The sequence below is a fragment of the Monodon monoceros genome, unplaced genomic scaffold (genome assembly GCF_005190385.1).
Source record: "Monodon monoceros isolate NGI ecotype Baffin Bay Population unplaced genomic scaffold, NGI_Narwhal_1 Super_Scaffold_21, whole genome shotgun sequence".
NCBI classification, from domain to species: Eukaryota; Metazoa; Chordata; class Mammalia; order Artiodactyla; family Monodontidae; genus Monodon; species Monodon monoceros.
Window position 1 is genome coordinate 107404751 of NW_021703778.1, and position 12517 is coordinate 107417267.

At 39.9% G+C, this 12517-nt stretch overlaps 2 protein-coding genes across 8 annotated transcripts in view; one reads left to right on the top strand and one right to left on the bottom strand.

Moving 5' to 3' along the window:
• STRN3 (striatin 3) overlaps nucleotides 1-10834 on the bottom strand; it is a 109512-nt gene extending 98678 nt beyond the window's left edge. For all 4 annotated transcript variants that reach the window (XM_029239661.1, XM_029239660.1, XM_029239659.1 and 1 more), the window contains exon 1: nucleotides 10364-10834. In XM_029239661.1, the coding sequence (XP_029095494.1) occupies nucleotides 10364-10645 (282 nt within the window). In that variant the 5' untranslated portion in view covers nucleotides 10646-10834. The remainder of the gene's footprint in view (nucleotides 1-10363) is intronic.
• The window catches only part of AP4S1 (adaptor related protein complex 4 subunit sigma 1), a 59694-nt gene continuing 56773 nt past the window's right edge, over nucleotides 9597-12517 (top strand). Inside the window, exon 1 of one of the 4 annotated variants that reach the window (XM_029239666.1) lies at nucleotides 9597-10235. The gene's annotated coding sequence lies outside the window, so the exon portion shown is untranslated. Of the gene's footprint in view, nucleotides 10236-12437; nucleotides 12516-12517 lie in introns of those variants that run through there. The other 3 variants (XM_029239669.1, XM_029239668.1, XM_029239667.1) reach the window with 3 other exon arrangements.

Below are 12517 nucleotides of genomic sequence, written 5' to 3' on the forward strand. Positions count from 1 at the left end.
AAGTGAAAAACAGGTATATAGTTTACAAACTGTTGTATCAGAAAGGAAAGAAAATCAACATACATATTTGCTTACATCTATTTGCATAAAGAAACACTGGAGGGATACATATAGTACTACTAATAAAAGTGGTTACTAATGTAGGACACTAAGGATAGACAGGCTCATGGTAAGTACAAGATTTAATTTTGAACCATGCATTAACTATTCAAAAAATAAAATTAAGAGTCTGAAAATGTTTTAATTAGAATTTTTAAAACTTTTTTACAAAATCTATCTAAACATGATCCAAAATTTCACTACACATTTATAATTACTTCACTTATATATAGCCTTTTAAATCTTGTGACACTGACCCTATTCATTTGTTTACAATTCTTTACCACCGAGGTGGTCCCAATGAACACCAGGTACCAGTATTACCTTAAGATGGCATAAGGTATCAGACAAAAGCAACTCGGCAGCACGCGGCTTCACTACTTATTTACTGTTTTATGTTGAACAAGTTATTTAAACTCTTGCCCATGTTTCCTTCTCTCTAAAATGGAAATACTTGTTATCTATGATTTAGGGATGGTATACAAATTAGAATGATTCCAAACATACAGAAACCACTCATTAAATGTTAACAGGTACTATTATTAATAGTTCTTTCTATGGACATGTAATGCTTTCATCTATGTAATCAAACACCACAGGGTGTTTCAACTGAATCCAACAAAAATTCGCAGCATATTCAAAACCAGCAAGTTCCTGTTAACAAGTAGCTTTAATTTACTGGAAAGCAGAAAATGAAAATAAAAAAGTGCAACGACGTAATCATACACAGTGCAAGCCATTGTGAGTGCAGAGAAGAGGTGATATATTGCTCAAGTTTAACATATCAATAGGAGGAATTACAATGTTAAAGGGAAAGGAGATGGAGAGCTGGATGACACCAAATCGTTAAGAGACTTTGATCATGCAGGTTCCCAAACCTGGTTGATTATCAGAATCACCAGCTATACATTTTAAAAACACAGATCCTACCTCAAACTACTGAATCACAATGACCAGGGATAGAATGTGGGAATCTGTATTATTAAAGATCCCAGGTGATTATGATTATTTACTAGGTTTTGGAACCACCACAGATCTCACCCTCTTACAGTTAGAGACTTTACAAGTATCTCCAGATAAAATAAATTTAATCATTGCCTTTGGTAGCTTCACTGGAAGGACAGCTAAAGGCAAGCTGATATTATAATTACTCATTCCTTTAAGTCATTAAAGTACTTTTTAAGGTAAATATATATGTTTTAAGTAATAATATGACTGCCATTTACCGAACAATTACTCATAAATGACTGGAAACAAGGCCCAACACCATTCCATCCCAAAGCAAAGTAAATGTCAAGAGGGAGGTGATACAGAGAATTTAATTTTAAAAAGGGCAAAAGCTCTGAACAGAACCTCACCAAAGAAGACATACAGATGGCAAATAAGGTGCTCAACACTGTTATGTCATTAGGGAATAGCAAATTAAAACGATATATCACTACACACCTATTAGATTGGCTAAAATCCAAAACACTGACATCAAATGCTGACAAAATGTAGAGCAACAAGAACTGTCAATCACCACTGGTGGGAATGCAAAAAAGGTACACAGCCACTCTGGAAAACTGTTTGGCAGTTTTTTAAAAAATTAAACATACTCTCATCATACAATCCAGTATTCAAACTCCTAAATTACTTGAAAACATACATCCACACAAGAACCTGCACATCGACATTTACTCATAATTGCCAAAACTTGGAAGCACTGAAGATGTCCTTCAACAGGTGAGCGGACAAATAAACTGTGGTACATATGTACAATGGAATATTATTCAGCACTAAAAAGATCAATTAAGCCACAAAAAGACATTTAAGGAGCAACCTTAAATGAACACTACCAAGTCAAAGAAGCCGTCTGAAAAAGCTATGCACGGTATGATACCAATTACGTGACATTTTGGAAAAAGCAGAACTATGGAAGACAGTAAAAAGAGCACTAGTTGGGACTTCCCTGGTGGTCCAGTGGCTGAGGTTCCGTGCTTCCACTGCAGGGGGCGCGGGTTCAATCCCTGGTTGGGGAACTGGGATCCCACATGCCATGCAGCGCAGCCAAAAACAAACAAAAAAGCAAAGCAACAAAAAAAAAGAGCAGTAGCTGCCATGGGTTTGGGTGAGGGAGGAAGGAACAGGTGGAGCATACGGGATATTTAGGGCCATGAAAGCATTATTTACTATAAAGGTGGATGCATGTCATTATATATTTGTCAAATCCCAAAGAATATACAAGACAGAGAGTGAACCCTAATGTAAACCACGGACTTTGGTTGATAATAATGGGTCAGTGTTGGTTCATTAATTGTAACAAATGTACCACAGTAGTGGAGCTATTGATGTTGGGGGAGATTTTGATGGGGGAGGAGTTATGTGGGAACTGTCTGTACTTTCAGCTAAATTTTGCTATAAACTTAAACCTGCTCTAAAAAATAAAGTCTATTACAGAGAAAACACAACTTGGAAAAAAAATTCAAAGGAAAGGTATTTTGTAAAAAAAAAATTTTAGTAATATATTTCAAAGTTGACAAAAAAGTAACGGTGGCCCTGGAACCCTCCTGTATTGCTGGTGGGAAAGTAAAATGGTGTAGTCACTTTGGAAAACACTTCAGCAGGTTCCTCAAAAAGTTGAACATGACCTGGCAATTCCATTCCTATGTATATACCTAGGATAATTGAAAACATATGTTCACACAAAAACTTGTGCAGAAATGTTAATAACAGCATTTTTCATAATAGCCAAAAAGTAGAAACACCCAAATATCCACCAACTGATAGACAAAATGTAGTATATCCATACAACAGAATATTATTCGGCCATAGTAAGGAATAAAGTACTGTTACATGCTACACATGGATGGACCTTGAAAACATCACCTTAAGTGAAAAAAGCCATTCACAAAGAGCCACATATTGTATGATTCCGTTTATATGAAATGTTCAGAATATTCTTGATATTCTACGATAGAAATACTATTCTTTCTATCATAGAGACAGAAATTAGTGATTGCCAAGGAAAAGGGGGAATTGGGACTAAATACTAACAGGTTAAACTGGGTTCATTTGTAGGTGATGAAAATGTTTCCAGATTAGACAGCGATGATGACGATACAACACAGTAATATACTAAAAACCAGAGAAATGTACAGTCAACCTTCTGTATCCACAAGGTTCTGCATCCATAGATTTAACCAACTGTGCATCAAATACAGTCAGGAAAAAAAAATTCCAGAAAGTTCCAAAAACCAAAACTTAAATTTGCAACTGCAGGCAACTATTTACATTGTATTTACAACTATTTACGTTGTATTAGGTATTATAAGTAATCTAGAGAAGATTTAAAGTATACGGAATAAAGTGCATGGTTTATACACAAATACTAAACCATTTTATATTAGGGACTTCAGATCCAGGGATAGAGGGGAGAGGGGGGTGGGGGAGTCCTGGAACCAATCACTTCACAGATACTGAGGGATGACTGTACACTTTACAGGGGTGAATTTTATGTTACGTGAATTATATCTCAATTTCTGAAGTTTTTTAAAAACTAAGGGTGGCCCTAATGGATGAATGTTCCTAAACACTAACATCAACAGCTGCTAACATCAGGAAAGACAACGAACTGTTTTGTGCCTTCTGATGGAAGACCTCATCACCACCTGTGAAGTAGTCTCGTCCCCCACTACCACCCCAAAAAAGAAAATAAACCAATATGTAGCAAGACCCTGTATCCAACTAACCAAGTTACAGGGAAAACAAACAGGACAACAGATAAACTGTATCTGATAAACTGTATCAGAGATGCACTGAGCAAAACACAGACTCTGGGAACCTTTATAGGACCAAAGATCTGATTTCTTCAACAAAAAATGGCAAAGAAAAGGAAAGAAAGATGGAGGGGGTTCCAATAGCAATGTGTTATTTAGATCCTGATTCAAACAAACTCTTCAAAGATAACTGAGAAAACTGGAAATTCAAACAGCGTATATTTGATAATATCAATAAATTAAGGAATTATTCATTTTCTTAATTTGGTATGCAACTACAACTGTTGTCTTTTTAAAGTCCTTATCTTTTAGATATATACTGAAATATTCATGGATGAAATTGTATGTTTCTGGGATTAGCTTCAAAATAATTTGGGACAGGGAAGAAGTGGACAGAAGTATAAGTAAAATAAGATTGGTCATGAGTTGTTACTGAGTGATAAGTGACAAGTTTATGGGAGGTCACAGATCACTATATTATTCTTTAATATGTTTAAAACTCTCCATAATAAAAATTAAAGGGTATATGTAATACAATCATATAATACATCCTTTACAATATGAAGGATAAACTCTTAAGAGAGGAGCATGTATGGAGGGAAACCGTTAAGATTCCTCCAGAGAAATCAGGCAGAAGGAACACCCTGAACTAAAACAGTTGTAGTAAAGAAATTTAAAGCACAGATTAAATCAGTGTTACTTCCTTAGGTCAGTGGTTAGGCTTCAAGTATATCTGAAGTCAAAAAATTGTTTTTTAACTAGAAAAGGCTCCAAAGTTTTTATGCAAAGAAGACTATATTTCCAAAAAATTAATAATCACGGAATTAAAATATATTTTAGGATACTGAGGCTATCTATATTAGATAGCCCACTGAAACACTGAAGTCCAGCTCACACTTCCAACAAAGTTCTTTCCTGCTTTAGAACTTATTTTAATGCTGTTCCTTTCCACTGAAAAACCTATGGTTAGGTAGTCACACTTCAGATCTCAAAGTATACTTATCCTCCTAAGGGTTTCACAAAAATTAAATGCGTTAAGATATGTATTAACAACTTAAAATAATTTCTTGGCATATAGGAACTACTCAATAATTGCTTAGCTATTTACCTGAAAGCTCACTATCTACACAGGTTTTCCATCACCATTTATTTTCTCAGCATCCTGTTAATTTCTGATAAGGTCCTTGCTTCATATATCATTATATACCCAGTATGTAGCACAAAATAACACTGAAATATGTTCACTGAATAATCATACTAGAATCAATAAGACCCAAAGACTCAACATTTTTAGAAGGACCCATTGATCTCTTTGGCAACTGCCAATGGGAAGGATGATGATAAACATTAGCAATAACAGGGGGACTTCCCTGGTAGCACAGTGGTTAAGAATCCGCCTGCCAACGTAGGGGACATGGGTTAAAGCCTGGTCTGGGAAGATCCCACGTGCTGCGGAGCAGCTAAGCCTGTGGGCCACAACTACTGAACCTGTGCTCTAGAGCCCACAAACTACAACTGCTGAGCCCGCGTGCCACAACTACTGAAGCCTGCACGCCTAGAGCCCGTGCTCCACCACGAGAAGCCACTGCAGTGAGAAGCCTGCGCACTGCATCAAAGAGTAGCCCCTGCTCGCCTCAACTAGAGAAAGCCTGCATGCAGCAACGAAGACCCAATGCAGCCAAAAATAAATAAAATAAATTTATTAAAAAAAAATAACAGGGAATAAAGGAGAATAAACAAGTTAAGTGCCTTTTGTGGGGGAAAGAGGCAGGCATTTGAGATGAACTGAATAATGGATATATTGAATTTGAAGTAGAAAATTTAAACAGGAAGTTAGAAATACGTCTGAGACATCTGAAAGTCAAAAATACAGTAGTGACTAAGAACATGGTCTTTAGAGTCAGTCTGCCTAGGTTTAAATCCCAGCTCTGCTACTCCTAGTTATAGGATCTTAGATCTTAGGCAGATTACTTAACCTCTGGGCCCCAATAATCTATAGTGTCAAAAAACAAAACAAATAACAAAAAAAACCCCACCACCAACCAAAGAAACCAATTGTGCTCACCTCATTGGGTTTTTTTAGGATTAAAGGACTAAATACTGAAGCATCGGAATAACAGCAAAAAACAAAAACAAAAAACACAGTATATTTCGAAATTTACAGTGAAAACAAAAAGAACCAGAACCCCAAGTAACGATAACTGAGACCAAAGGAGAGGAAATATATGAAAAGTGATAAGTGGACCAAAGGGAAAATAAGAAATTACAGAATATAGGCCAAAAAAAGGATTTTGAGGAAGAAACTGTCAAAAGCAGAAAGTGTTGGTTAAGTGCATATAACCTGTAAGAAGGCCTCAAGATTTGGCAATTTGAAGGTCAATCACCAACAGAAAGAAATGTTCTACAAAGTGTTTAGATAGGTATAAGGAGAGAGAGCAAAAAAAGACTACACAGCAGAATCAAGGGGTAAATGGAGAAAAGAAATCTAGATTAGGGGTCCCTAGACTTTCTGTTTCCAAGGACTTCAAAAAAGAAACAGGGAGAATATGACATAAGATTGTGAACTCTTAATTCTATCAAATAAAAATTTTTTTACTCTACTGCCACCACCATTTGAAAACGGAAAACTGCATAACAGCAAGTCTTTATAAAGGCTAAAACTCTCGGAATAAAAGGAACACCTTTATGAAAAATCTCTATACTGTTCTTATTTTTTATAATTTCATAGATTTATAAAAATCTTGTAATAGAAAAGGAACACGGATTTGCAAATCATTATTCTAGACTACCCTAAGAAAACCCTGGCAATAACAGATTAAAAGGGAAACAATTACCTCCCCCCATTAAAAATGAAGAAATCAAGTTATGTCTGAGAGAAACATCTCCTATTAACTTAAGATCTTTAGATGGCAATATCTGTCACGTTATGACAAATCTGTATGCCAGAGTATGCAAACACAAACACTAATTAAAAGTTTACACTTGGGCTTCCCTGGTGGCGCAGTGGTTGAGAGTCCGCCTGCCGATGCAGGGGACACGGGTTCGTGCCCCGGTCAGGGAAGATCCCACATGCCGCAGAGCGGCTAGACCCGTGAGCCATGGCTGCTGAGCCTGCTTGTCCAGAGCCTGTGCTCTGCAACGCGAGAGGCCACAGCAGGGAGAGGCCCGCGTACCGCAAAAAAAAAAAAAAAAAAAAAAAAAAGAAGTTTACAGTTGCTGGAGAATTAGTAGTTTTAGAATACAAACTCCAGGACTACATTTTCTATGTATTACCTACGCCATATTTTTATAGTTGGCACACAAGCATTTTGTATATACCATAAGTGCATTTATTACACACTAACTACAGAAAAAAATATAAGGACATATTTGCAATATATATAAACTAGACCTGGCATGCCATGGGGGCTCAATAAAACTTTTTTGAAATGTACTGAAGTGGTGTATGCCACATAATGAATTACAAGTCCGATTCCATTTCTACAAAAAATACCAAAACAACACAATGGTTTCAAGAGTGGTAATAAGACCAAACAAAGCCTTTGGATTCAGATAAACCTGGGTTCAAATTTCAGCTGCAATACTTTATAGCTGGCAAAGTTATTTAAACTGTTTGTGTTTCCTCATCTGTAAAACAGAAATACCTACCTCATAAGGTTGTAGTGCTGATGAAATGGCAGTTATAATTTCTATTTAATGTGACTGCCAAAATCTCACAAGCAGTCCAGTCCATTTTTTCCCCAAGTCCTAGACCAAATCAATCCAAATCTCTGGAGGATGAGACAAAGGCCTGCATACTTTTTATAGTTTTACAAGTGATTACCACTAGCACTCTCTTCTAGAAATCACTGTCCTAGAGCCTTATTAACAAAGCTTTACCTAAGTCCCAGGTAAAGAAACATCACAAAGATGAAAGAGCGTTAAGACATCCTTTGGTTTAGTTCCAATCTTCTAAGAAAGACCTTTACCCAAAATTCCTTTTACAGGGAAGAGAACCATAATGCAAACTTCCAGTTTAAAATCCTTTCCAAAGCCAGGAAATTTAATTCCACACTGAAATTTTATATCAAAATGAGGTATACCTTAGCCTCGTTGTATTCATTATTGAATAGTTTAAATACTGAATACTTTAAATAATGTATAGATGAACAGTGTACCCAAGGATGTATACCATAACGATATGCAACTTCTCTTATTTCTGTTATCTTTCTTAAAATTAAGTTTAAGTTTACAATTTAAATCCATTCACGCTTCACTTAAACTTTCCCAATAAATTTTTTATTCAACACATACATTTTAAAATGTGCATCTCACAAGCATTCTTACTAAAGACTGAAGCCGTGTAAAGCAAATTCAGCATTCCAGAAGCAAACCTGAAATCCTAATAACTAAGTAGCCCAATAAAACATTTTAGAGAAATATACAGAGCAAAAATACACAATCATGAACATTTTATTCCAAAAGAATCAGTGTGAAATAATAAAAATTCCTGGAAAAAAATTAAGAGTCTAGAAACACTGCAGAACTTCTTCAAAAAAAAAAAAGCAAACAAAAAAAGTTTAGAATGGCTATATCAGAACTAATATGCCAACTGTAGATAAACTGAAAGCAAGCAAGCAAAATGAATCTTCCTTAAAAGACTTTGGTCAAGAAGAGAATTAGAAGGGAAAGCAAGGGCTAGGGTAGACAATATAGATAGACCTCACTGTTGTATAGATTTTTTACTAATTTAGACACAAGACGTTTTTCAGCTACTTACACCAGTGAAACTTATGAATGACTAATGCAATTGCTAACTTTAAAAGTGTTTAAATTCAAGCTTTTCTATAACAGTACAAAGGTTATAAACACTGTATCAGGGACTGGTGAAATATTATTTAGTGAGCCCAAGCCTCAGTGCATTAGTAAATGCAATTTTTAAAAATAAATGCCTCACACCAAATATTAAGTTTGCACATGGTGTAGTAAAAGTTGTACATCAATAGAACTCTATACATCCCAGATATTTTAAAGCAGACTACACACACAAAAAAAACAATTTTGACTTCAGCTTTTTAAATGTTATATTTTTAAGAGCCCAATAGTATATCAAAGCACTAAAACACTGAATTCACTAACAGGTGTTAATTTATAATTAACTTTCTCAAGACTTGGTAAAGTGTCAAAATATACGTTTCTTACTTTTCAAAAGTTTAACTTTCCCAACTTTGTAGAGACAAATAAAAGTCGACTGGTTCAAAATCAAACTGAAGATATACATATTTGTTTGAGGACACCCTTTTTAAGCTAATCCAATCTTCCTTCTTTCAACACTGCATTTCCTTAACCATTCACCCCAGGAATATATGACATGTATGTCAGCGAACAATACTACTTACATTCTAAATATATACCAGTCTGAAGAACAGGTGCAACACTATTTAGATGCATGCCTTTTTTCTTCTAAGCCTAAATTTGCCTTAGAAAGTGATTTTAAAACACAAACACCCAAAAGAGTTGAACAATACTTTAAAAAAGATGTAGTCCTTCTGAAATACAAGACATAAGTCCTTAAAACACCAACAATCTTCCAAAAGTTAGGTAAACCAACCTATCAAAGTTTCACCTTAAGACTGAGTCCGGCTCAATTATGAAGGATCCTGAGGATATTTAACTTTGCTTCCCCTGCGTGAGTTGGTAACGTGAGACAAGTACGCTTTACTCCAAGTTAATATTAAATCTTCATAAAGACGGCACAGATATTCTGGTTTGGCTTTTTATGTGTAAAGAAGGGGATGGAGGACGGCGAAGGGTATTCTAAAAAGAAAAATTCAGTACAGAGAAGCGTTGATGAGTCAGTCACTAAGAACTCAAAGGGAATCTAAGTGAATAAGGCAGCATCCCAGGTAAGAAGGTACTTAAAGTTGGCGGTAGGAAATGAAAACTTTACAGGTCAGCCGCAAGCCATTGTGCTCGGTAGCAGCCCTGGAAAGAAGCGTGGCTGTCAAGGAGTAAGGGTTATGAACTCCGGGGGAGGGGGGCAGACATGCCAAATCGGAAAAGGGGGGTGATCCGGGTAAAGGTGGTAAAATGCCCGTCCCAATCCCTCTCCTCCGGTTCTCCATCTCAAGAGGCACAAACAAGAGCAAGCTCAGTGCCCGACAGCCCCTCGCCGGACTCTCTCCCACAGAGAGGAACTCGGCCCCAAGCCCCGGAGACCCGCGCAGGCCGCCTCCGGAGGAGCCCCCGCAGACGCCATACTAAAAGCCAAAATGGCTGCCCGAAGGAAGCCCGCACCGCGCAGCTAGTGAGGGCTAGGTAACAAGCTTCTGCGGGAAGGGGGGAGGGGGGCTAGAGGAAGAGCCGTCGCCAGGACCATCGCCCCCCCGAGCCGCACAGGTAGGTTTCTCTCGGCCTCCCAAGGCCTCGAGCTCCGACTGAGGGGAGTCCCAGCCCCACCCCCCCCCACTCCCCGGCCGGGAACCCCGCCGCCGCAGCCGTCCCGCACACCGACCCCAGTGATGTACCTGCAGTTCGGCCCGCTCCACCTCCCAGTGCGCCCGCTCCATCTCGAACCGAGCCCACTCGTGCTGGATGTAGTGCAGGATCCCTGGGATAGTGTACTGTTGCGGCCGGGACAGCTCTGGGCCTGCCGCGGGACCCGCTCCCTCGGCGGCCGGAGCACCCCCACCGCCCGCCGCTCCATTCCCCCCGGGCGAAAGGCTCATGTTCCCCCCAGGTCCCTGCTGCTGCCGTGGAGGGGCCGCCATCCCGGGGCCGCCACCACCACCTCCGGCGAGCTCGTCCATTGTGTGTGGGGCCCCGGCCGGGGCGCAGGGCGAGACGCCGACCGCTGGGGGAAGGGCCGGGGAGGGTGGCCCCGCGCTAGCGGCGGGGCGGAGGCCGGCTGGGAGAGGGGCGGGGAGGGGGTTGTTGCTGAATGCCTGCCGTAGGTCAGAGCAGGGAGCTGCCGGCCGCCGCCATTACAGTCCCTCCTCCATCTGCCAGTTTCACTCACTCACTTTAGGGGAAGGGGGGGCCGCGGCGGGAGGGGGAAGGGGGGGGCAGGGTTGGGAAGGAGAGAGACGTAGGGCCGCCGCTCCCGCGCAGCATGCCGGGTAGAGAACGCCACTGCCGCCGCTCGCCTACTAGCCAAATAGAGTCCGGCCTCACCCTACGCAGGCGTACTGAGGACGCAGTCGGCTTGCCGTTAGAGGCAGGGAAGGAGATTCGGCCCCGCCCCTAGGCCCGCCCCGCAGGCTCGCTGCGGGATTCTGGCGGTGGAGTCCGGACGGTGGGCCGTCGAATCCAATCTTTGGAAGAGAGTCGGTCTCTGCTTTCCCAGGAATCCGTATCCCTCTCTCAGTCAGTGCCCAGCGCCGTTCCCTACCCAAAGGTCTCAGCGGCGCGCCTGCCTTTGGAGCTGGGTTTTAACCTGGTTGGTCGCTCTGGCCGGCCGGTCCCGGATTCCTGACGTTTCTTTTGCATTCCTTGCGTGTTTTCAGGCAGTCCCAGAGGGTCGGGCCTCTTTCTCTGCCTGTCACTCTCTCTTTCTCTGGTTTCCTAGCACCAGGCAGTTCCCGGGGCTTTGGGGACGTTCTCTTTTGGCAAAGAGCCCAGATCTTCCCGGACGTGGAGACTGATTCTCTGTCTCTGGGCTTTGCTCCCAATTCTGTGCTCCCTGTCGCGCGTCGCAACTTGTACCGCTTTGCCTCCCTTCTTTCCTATTCTGGGGTGGGTTGTGTTTGGGGAGTTTGACAGGGGAGCAGTAGCGATTGTCTTCATTTTTTGGGGGGAGAAGAGAAGATGAAAATCTTTAGATCTTGATAGTGGGCAGAGGGAGAAAAAAAACTGGAGGGGACTGGTTAAACTAACAATTTGATATTTTAGAAGTGAATGAGCTCACAAATATTGTCATTCATAGCAGAATCTTTTGATGGAAATAGAAAATAAGAGCATTGTGAAGACAATTTAAAACCCTAGATGAACGGCTAAAAATGTTTTCCTGGGTTGTTCTAGTGAATGTAATATACACATAAAAGACAAGGTTAATCTTTTAAGTACCGTAGTGTGTGTGTTTATGTGCTTAGGTTGCACGGAAACATCCTTAATGAACTAGTAAGTTTCTAAAAGTTAATGTAGCTAATAACCATTTGGTCAAAAAATAGGACAAAAATGATATTTAACAACAATAAGGAAAAAAGATTCATTAATTACAGCTATGCAGGAAAATCGCATATAACATTTATTGCATTCAAATTTTTCGCTTCTCTACTACCAATAAAATTTTCACTATGGAATATACACGACCACTCGGTGTAATTTCCAAGAGATAAAGTAGTACATCTTATTTTATCATGTCTGCTTTACTGTCATTATAGTTTAACGGAGAGTGCATTGGACTTGTTACCCATGCTGCCATGTTTTATTTATGTATGAAATGATGTCTGAGGTCGCAGAATTATTAAGAAGTATTTCTCCATTTCATAGCAACCAACATACAACCTGCTCATTCAATCTTGTTCATTTGCGAGGGGCCTCAGAGCACGTAAAAAGTTCAAAAATACTGTCCTGCCTCAAGACCCATATACATCAAGAAAAATTTGTGAGAGGGTGTGACTGATCTCCCTTACATTGGCATCAAAAGAAGAGGAGCATACCCACTAATATTTCCTGCTGGT